Source organism: Acipenser ruthenus, chromosome 44 (assembly GCF_902713425.1).
Source record: "Acipenser ruthenus chromosome 44, fAciRut3.2 maternal haplotype, whole genome shotgun sequence".
NCBI lineage: Eukaryota > Metazoa > Chordata > Actinopteri > Acipenseriformes > Acipenseridae > Acipenser > Acipenser ruthenus.
Genome location: NC_081232.1, coordinates 8,140,071 through 8,149,693, shown reverse-complemented (window position 1 = coordinate 8,149,693; position 9,623 = coordinate 8,140,071). Strand labels below are relative to the sequence as shown.

Genomic DNA, 9,623 nt, shown 5'->3' with positions numbered 1-9,623 from the left:
GCTCCAGCTCATCCAGAACTCTGCTGCCCGCCTGGTGTTCTCTCTGCCTCGCTTCGCCCACGCTACTCCACTACTCCGCTCACTCCACTGGCTCCCGATCACCGCTCGCATCCAGTTCAAGACTCTTGTACTAGCCTACAGATGCCTTGACCAGACTGCACCCAGCTACCTCCAGACCCTCATCTCTCCCTACACCCCCACTCGACCTCTCCGCTCCGCCTGCACTAGAAGACTAGCTCTACCTCCGCTACGCTCCCCTGCCTCCAGAGCCCGCTCCTTCTCCACCCTTGCTCCGCAGTGGTGGAATGACCTTCCTACAGATGTCAGGACTGCCCAGTCCCTGACCACATTCCTGTGCCTCCTCAAGACTCACCTCTTCAAAGAGCACCTGTAGAACTCCTCTGTTTGTATCCTGGGACACTATCACCCTTCATTTAAATGTGCTTTATTTACTCTTATCTGCCCCCTATTTTACTGCATTTAATCCTGTACTTCAGAATACTGTAATCTGCCAAGTGTTTAATCTGTAGTACTTTGTATTTAATCACATCCTGATGTAACTATCACTATTTAATCATATCCTGATGTAACTATCACTATTATCTGCTGTATTATTGAATTGTGGTTTGTCACACTTGTACTTTGCTTGAACAAAAGTTATTGTATTTCTTGCTCTTATTGTATTACTTGTATTGTAACACTTGAAATGTATTTGCTTACGATTGTAAGTCGTCCTGGATAAAGGCGTCTGCTAATAAATAAGTAATAATAATAATAACAACCAAACGAGCAAGATGGGTGAATGACCTCCTCTCGTTTGTAAACTTTCTTATGTTCTTATGTTTACCATTGTTGGTATCCGAGTTAGCCAGCAGTGCAGTGCCACCTTGTGGCCGAATTATTAAAGTACACCCCTGCGGGTGTCCAGTGAATTTCACCTCCCTCCCACAGCTCCTTATGAACATTTTTATTTATTTATTTTTTATATTTTATTCAAAGAAAAACAAAACCAATAATACTGTAATAACACATAATATAAAAATAAACAGCTTGCATATGTTTCCACAGTGTGTTGTGTTACAACCTGAAATCTTGTTACAGAAGATATACATTAGATATACATTGTTATATTAACTCTATTGTGTGCCAGTGTCTGAGTTAATATCATGTTTCATAACTGCTGTATCTGTGTGTCAGTGTCTGAGTTAATGTCATGTTTCATAACTGCTGTATCTGTGTGCCAGTGTCTGAGTTAATATCATGTTTCATAACTGCTGTATCTGTGTGCCAGTGTCTGAGTTAATGTCATGTTTAATAACTGCTGTATCTGTGTGTCAGTGTCTGAGTTAATATCATGTTTCATAACTGCTGTATCTGTGTGTCAGTGTCTGAGTTAATGTCATGTTTAATAACTGCTGTATCTGTGTGCCAGTGTCTGAGTTAATGTCATGTTTAATAACTGCTGTATCTGTATGCCAGTGTCTGAGTTAATGTCATGTTTAATAACTGCTGTATCTGTGTGCCAGTGTCTGAGTTAATGTCATGTTTAATAACTGCTGTATCTGTATGCCAGTGTCTGAGTTAATGTCATGTTTCATAACTGCTGTATCTGTGTGCCAGTGTCTGAGTTAATGTCATGTTTAATAACTGCTGTATCTGTGTGCCAGTGTCTGAGTTAATGTCATGTTTCATAACTGCTGTATCTGTGTGCCAGTGTCTGAGTTAACTTCTTCAAATCCAGATTCAAAATGAATGTGCACTCCAGGTACCAGATTTAGACATTATTGTAATTGATAATTTTACCCCTGAAATTGGTATGAAATAATATTTGGAAAAAAAAGTCAATGCATTTCTAACATTTTTATTAACCCTTTAGGCTCCTGTGTGCTGGATAGTCATATTCAATAAAGCAAGACAGAGAGAAATGCTATCTTTTTCCATTTTATTTTTGTATGAACAAAACATATTAGTTAGCAAAATGTATACAGTAAAATAAACGCTTCATATAAACAGAAATTCATGATTTCTACGCATAGAAAGTAATCTTTCTTTTGTAAAAGGTAAAACACATACAGTATATAATGTTGTATTTCTGTTGTGAAAGATTGTGACTCTAGAGGATAATAAACATGATTGGAATTACCGGATTGGAATTCTATTCCCAGCAGCAATAAGACAGGTATAAAAAAGGTAAGTGAGCCGAGTGCCAGATCCAAGCAATAAACGCTGGGAAAGTCACCATCATTACAATAAACATGCTTTGAGGTAAATCAACAAACACAGGATAGAAACATTGGGAAACGATAACAATAGCACAGCAATGGGAAAGACAAGGAGACAGAAGAAACAATTAGAAGAATCAGAATTCAATTCACAATTGCTTTCAAATATAAACCACATCCAATAATCACAGATACACGAATCAGTTCAATTGACCCAACAAATACAAGACAGATCCATTTCAGTCCTTCATTGCCAAAGAGTCCAAAGTGTCCCCTGGACTAAACTATTTGTGTAAAACTACACAACAGAACAAGCGTATATCCACACAGAAATATATACACACAACAGAACAAGCGTCTATCCACACAGAAATATATACACACAACAGAACAAGCATCTATCCACACAGAAATATATACACACAACAGAACAAGCATCTATCCACACAGAAATATATACACACACAACAGAACAAGCGTCTATCCACACAGAAATATATACACACAACAGAACAAGCATCTATCCACACAGAAATATATACACACAACAGAACAAGCGTCTATCCACACAGAAATATATACACACAACAGAACAAGCGTCTATCCACACAGAAATATATACACACAACAGAACAAGCGTCTATCCACACAGAAATATATATACACAACAGAACAAGCGTCTATCCACACAGAAATATATATACACAACAGAACAAGCATCTATCCACACAGAAATATATACACACACACACACACACAACAGAACAAGCATAAGTACACAATCCAGGTGATTAAGGAAAAATACACACAGAGATATATATGTATATATATATATATATATATAAAAGCTGAACAAAATGAATCCAGCACAAGTAAAATGAGTGAATTGTCTTAATCTCCCCCAGCGTTCAGGAAGCGGTGCAGCCGCAGAACCACCTGGGTTTGGAAAAATCCTTCCAACAAAAACCATTTCCAAATGGAAAGGCAGCTCGGAGAAATGATCCTTCTCAATCCCAGGGTGAAGCAGGAACAGCTTGGTGAGACAGTGGCCAGGAATCCACAGCCTGGATATAAAGACTTCAATAAATCTCTATTAATATTCACAAAGGTGAATTTCAAACTCAGCTAAAGGAGATGATTGTAGAATTGATTCTGATGTTTTATATAGATTTCTTTCCAGAGTTGTGTTTTGTTTTATTTTCCTCCCGAGCAGTAGATTGAAAATACTGGTTTCAAGTATTTCTGGCTTCACAGTATTTTGTCCCAGCACTGTAAAAGATACTCCAAGTGCTGTCGCTGCTTTCAGAAATCCTCCGAACACGGCTCAAACTCTTCAGCGCTCCTCTTCTAACAATCCATGTACGCTGCCATATATTTTTTTGCACTCAAATACCAATATAAAATAAAGGTAGACAAGCAAAACTGCAGAAATAATCCAATGAAATACTCTGTATATACAGTGTAACCCGTTTAATATCCCCATTACCATACAGAGTTATTTGGGGATAATCCATATCTGTAGTCTTGTATTACAATATTGTACTAATGTTACAGTAGTGTAACATCAAATAGGTTTAATTAGACAATAGCAGAAATTAATTATTTGTCTAGATAGCTCAAACAAACGTGAACAATTGCTGCATACTTTAATTAGCTAGCTGACATGCTATCAGTGCAGGGGGAAACCAGTCCACTAAAACACTACCATAAGCTTAAGTTTATTGCTGTAACGCAACATAATTACTGTAACTAACAACTCAAACAACGCTGTGTGTACAATCTAATGAAATCAGGCACAGCAAAGCCAGCTCCCGGTTTCGGTAGAGTTTATTAAGAGTGGACTGATCAATTCTGAATTGTTATGCAATGTTTTGATGTGAAATCTTTGGTGTTCCTTCACAGAGACATACAGTTTCCTGTTTCTGAGTGTCTGTCAGATCTTTTCTTTTTCGAGCAGGTGTTTTTGTTTGTAGTGAGCTACGTACAGTACATCAGGCTAGTTATGTAGCCAAAGCCAGTTTAACCAACATTTTGAAGGTGTGTGACTTTCTGAAGTAACGTCCTTCCAGTACCGCTTGTGATAGTGTTTACACAGAGTTTAATAATCTAGGGATAGTATCATTGGTTAAATAATTTATTTAAAACAGTACTCCTCATCTGCACAGCTTTGGTAGACGACTCAAAAAGGGGATAATAAGCGGGGTTCCTAGTGATATTAAAAGAGTTAATTTAACATAGAAACCTATGGGGAGTGGCAAGTGGTTTTAAAAAAACCATGATAATAAGCGGGTTGGGATATTAACCAAGGGGACATTAACGGGGTTACACTATTTCGTTTTGGGAGCTTGTATTAAACTGGGTAAATTGAGCAGTGCAGGGGAGTGGTCTGACTTCACTGGGCTCCTTGATCACGTCTGATAACGGCACTGCCTGTGCTGGACTAGAAGCCTTGCTGGACTTCCAGCTGTGACCTGCATGTTTTTTATAGAGCCACAGACCGACACAGAGCCCTGCAATCACACAAAGAAGAACTGCTCCTGAAACCCACCAGGCGTGTCGGTCAGAGCTCGGGACTGTCACATGAGCTGGTGCTGTTGTGGGTGGAGCCGGAACCACGACTACCTCAGTCAGGCCCGACCCGTACAGTCTAAGAGTGTAAACAGAGCACTTGTATTCTCCAGCATCTCCCTCCCTGACTCTCCTCAGCAGCAGTGAAGCGTTCCCGCGCTGCAGCTCAGAATCAAACAGGACGGTCCTGCTCACATACTGAGGGAGCTGATCGGCAAGCTGGTCTGTGTTGTCATGGTAACTGTGAACAATGCGCCCCGTTTCTGCTTGTCTCCAGATCACACCTGACCTCTCATCCCAGTGTCCAGTTGTGTAGTAGAAGGTGCAGCTCAGGATACAGTCCTGCCCCTCCGTACACTTCACTGAGCGCAAGACTTTCACAAACTCACTGTCGCTGCTCACACTGCCAGCAGCCAGTATGAGGATTGCCAATACCCCGGTAACAGCAGCAGCAGCAGGGCCAGTGAAGCACACTCTCCTCCTTAACTGGATCCTGGACTCGGTCCTTCTTTTCAAATACAGCCTGAACAGGAGAAGAGCAAAAAGTTCAGAAACACAGAGAGAGAGAGAGAGAGAGAGAGAGAGAGAGAGAGAGAGAGAGAGAGAGAGAGAGAGAGAGAGAGAGAGAGAGAGAGAGAGAGAGAGAGAGAGAGAGAGAGAAGAGAGCACCTAGGTTGAGAAACACACAGAGAGACATACACGCACACACACACAGAGCACCAGGGTTCTAAACACACACACAGGGTTATAAACACACACACAGGGTTATAAACACACACACAGGGTTCAGTACATTTATGACTCGGACACTCACTGGGACAGTTTGCTCCCAGGCTGCCTGATGTGATCCGGTGCCAATGAAACAAGTTCAATAGCGAGCAGAAACTTGAAACAGAACAGAAGACAAGAAGAGGAGAAAGTGGCGCATCAAACTCAGCGCAGAGAGCAGGACGAGAAGGGCACACATTGAAGCCAAGAGAAAAGAAACCCTGGAGTACAATACTGGATCGGGGGTCTTACTGGTTCCAGGGCAGCTCAGGTGAATTCAGGGACGCTTCTTCTCCTGCAGAGTCCATCCTCTTTGCACGCTCCGTCTGCATCTCTGTACCGACACACAAGAGAAATCTTAAATTCATACCACGTTACACACTGGAGTCACTAAATATTCAAAGACTCGTCTGTCTGTTTATCATTATTATTACACATCACAGCGCTCTTAGTTATAGACTATATACTCCAGGAAAGTTTCATGAAATTAAACCCACAAGGAAAGGGCCATTGTGAACGCCAACAGCTTAAAAACCAGAAAAACTACACTTCCCATGAGCCTCTCTAGCAGTTTCACTTCAGCTACAGGATGCACAGGGTCAGAATATATTACCACACAATATTACGTCTCGATGGTTTTGAGTCAGGCAGCCACGAGTAACAGGTCAACCACAACATTATTGTGTAGTAATATTCTGACACACTTTATTTCACACACACGTTTCTTAAGCTGTTTTCTTTTGGCTGAGTTTTGTTTTGATGCGCTGGTGTAGAAACTTGGTTCAAAGTCGTCCCCAATTTTATTTTATTTTTTTCTCACTGACAAGATGAAATTCGGAAGGTGTTTATCCAGGGGTCGGTATCTGGTGAAATTCTCTCGCTTCTCCCATTGAACACAAACACGACACTGTGAGGTTTATGTCAGGAAGTGTTTTTCTTCTTGTGTTTTCATTTGTTTCGCTCTTTTAAACACGTCTGTTTAAATTCCTCTGTTATTGGGGTGAGCTTGTTCTAAGGTCTGTATCTTTGTTTTGTGTGCCTGTTATTGTCCCCTTTACAGGGTTTGAATGAGAAGTCAGGTGTGATCTGGAGAAGAGCAGAAACGGACCGCATTGTTCACAGTTACCATGACAACACAGACCAGCTTGACCATCAGTCCCCTCAGTGGGCGCGTTAAGTAAGTGAGGGCGCTCAGAGGGAGGACGCTCAGAGGGAGGACGCTCAGAGGGAGGACGCTCAGAGGGAGGACGCTCAGAGGGAGGACGCTCAGAGGGAGGCCGCTCAGAGGGAGGCCGCTCAGAGGGAGCCCGCTCAGAGGGAGCCCGCTCAGAGGGAGCCCGCTCAGAAAGCACACTGAGCAGATTTAAATGACTTTACGCTCTGCTCCACGAGAGCGCTGAGCGACTTTTAAAAATGGTGAATAATAATAATGATTTGCTTGTTTGTGTTTCTGAGGTGATGGTTGATGAAATGGCCCCGTGTGAAGTTACTGCCCCCTGCTGGACCTCGCTGAGTTCGGGGCTCTGTTTGGACTGAACCTCATATCTGGCTGTGTTTAATACCGGCAATACCGACTTTAATAATGATAATTATGAATAATATTAATACTACAAGCCTAATAATAATAATAATACATTAATAACTATAAAACAGCTCTACATTTAAAAAAAAAAAAAATTAAATGATACAAATCCGAAAACAACAATTTTTACCATCTTATTTAGCCAATTTAATACATAACTTCATAAGTCGAAACCCGTTCATCGTTCTTGACAAACCTGTTTGTCAGTCCTGCCTGTGATCTCTACTTGTTTCCTGCAGGTGGCATATTCACAGTACGCTCACTGATCACTGATGAGAAATGCTCAGGAGCGCCTCCGAGTGGCTCAGCGGGAGCGGCACTGAGCTGTGAAGTTGAGTCTTTTACTGAGCCGCTCACTTATTTAACGCTTCACTGCTGCTGAGGAGAGTCAGGGAGGAAGCTTCGCCAATTCCACAAAGTCGCCAGAGAAACCACAAAGTCGCTACATGTCGCTGTTTAGACATTGTGAAGTCACCAAAAATGCTGCTAGACAATTTACCCAGGGTTAGACTCGAGGGTGAACGCAGGTCAATAAAATACTATATGAAGTGCCTCCCCCACCATAAATAACTTCAAACTGCATCGATTTTTTTGAGCTGTTTGTTATAGAGACTCCACCCCCCGAGCAAAAAACACAACTTGCAAAACTCCGTCAAGAGGTCAATACAAAATCAAATCCACATTTATTTACAAAGACCATTGACAGCACGATAAATATGAATTATGATTATTATTGATTTATTTGCGATTAACGGGCAGACTACAGAACGTCTTTCCCGAATATAGCTCCGTTATTATTCCCTCTCTGTGTTTAAGGACTAAATGAATTAATAAATATAGCGAGACGCACAGTATTCACTTTGCAAACATTACAAATAAACAAATACACTTTAAAACACTTTACCTTCAACACCTGAGAGCACACGATCCACAAACACGCAGCTTCCAGTTCTACCAGACCGACTGACTGACTGACTGGATAAGCGTTCTACAGCGTAGCTCTTGGGGAAGTAACCTTGCGCCGGGAACATAGTCCCTAATATAATTAGAATAGAAACGACATACACGTAGAAAAAACGTTATTATTATTAAAAATTATTATTATTTGGTTCACATATTTATTTATTGGGGTCTTATTCTTATTATAATTTATCAGTACATGTGCAATTGTTAAATAGTCTGTAGTATTGAGTCGGACTCGAAATTGGAGGCGAGACGTCATTGAAATTGAGATGATGTCACATACTCCCTTTCCTAAGCCACGCCCTTTCCTCTCTGTATTGGAGTTTGAAAGCTCGCCGGATAGTTTGAAGTTGGGTAGTTAGGAACGCTAAGTAACGGCGCTCTTAAATTTACAAAAAAAGTTTTGTTTTAAGCCCGGACGTGTGTACGTGCATACAGTAAGTATTTATAAACGAGTATATTTAAAGTTAAATTTGTATAACAGCTACAGACTGCACTGACACCTGCCTGGAAGGCAGCTAGACTGCACTGACACCTGCCTGGAAGACAGCTAGACTGCACTGACACCTGCCTGGAAGACAGCTAGACTGCACTGACACCTGCCTGGAAGACAGCTAGACAGCACTGACACCTGCCTGGAAGACAGCGAGACTGCACTGACACCTGCCTGGAAGACAGCTAGACTGCACTGACACCTGCCTGGAAGACAGCTAGACTGCACTGACACCTGCCTGGAAGACAGCTAGACTGCACTGACACCTGCCTGGAAGACAGCTAGACTGCACTGACACCTGCCTGGAAGACAGCTAGACTGCACTGATTGTAACCTACATGTAAGCTATCGGTATCCAATGCAATGATCTGCTCGCTGAAGTCAACGTTCAAACTTCTTTATGAAGGGTCATGCTCAGTATTTTGTAGCGGTATGAGAATCAACAGCAGAACCGACTGTTATGGAATTCACTTAATCTCATATGCAATTTGCTTAGCCTTACCCCCTTAATTACAAAAACAGCGAACGTGCATTTCACAAAAATCGCCCTTTTTTTGACGTTTTGGTCTAAACACAATGGATTTCAAAGATATTGGTTTAATTTAATATACGGACAGTGCTAGAGGTTATTATAGAAACAAACAAATACTAATCTAACTTTAAATATGCTCGTTTATAAATACCAAAACAAATAAAAATGTAACTTTAAATATACAGATTTTACAATCGAAGGGTATTTACCACGAGCATTACCCCGTCTTCAAAGCCAGACCGCCGCAAGAAAACAAGGGCAGGATAAAGACAGAAATAAAAGAATGAATAAACACATGCATTAATAAATAAATGAATAATCACATGCATTAAACCTGTCCTCTGTGGTGTTTGGTGTCGCTCCCTCTGCTTTAGACGAGTCTCCTCCTCCTGTCAGCCCGAGAGCCGTGACTTCGCCCACACACCGCAGGCGGAGTGATACCAGACCCACAGCAAGTCGGCTGAGTGAACACTGCGGACAAGCGTTTAAGGTAAA

At 41.5% G+C, this 9,623-nt stretch overlaps 2 protein-coding genes across 3 annotated transcripts in view; one reads left to right on the top strand and one right to left on the bottom strand.

Moving 5' to 3' along the window:
- Positions 1-4,218: 4,218 nt before the first annotated feature.
- On the bottom strand, positions 4,219-8,158 carry LOC131709689 (uncharacterized). The gene is made up of 3 exons (XM_059012359.1): positions 8,045-8,158; positions 5,811-5,892; positions 4,219-5,313 (listed from the first exon to the last, which is right to left on the bottom strand). Exons 2-3 carry the CDS (start codon positions 5,888-5,890, stop codon positions 4,545-4,547), a joined length of 849 nt encoding a protein of 282 aa, XP_058868342.1. The 5' UTR covers positions 5,891-5,892; positions 8,045-8,158; the 3' UTR covers positions 4,219-4,544.
- A 1,303-nt stretch (positions 8,159-9,461) lies between these two features.
- The window catches only part of LOC117398790 (CD276 antigen-like), a 165,208-nt gene continuing 165,046 nt past the window's right edge, over positions 9,462-9,623 (top strand). The window contains exon 1 of one of the 2 annotated variants that reach the window (XM_059012351.1): positions 9,462-9,618. The gene's annotated coding sequence lies outside the window, so the exon portion shown is untranslated. The remainder of the gene's footprint in view (positions 9,619-9,623) is intronic. The other variant, XM_059012349.1, reaches the window with a different exon arrangement.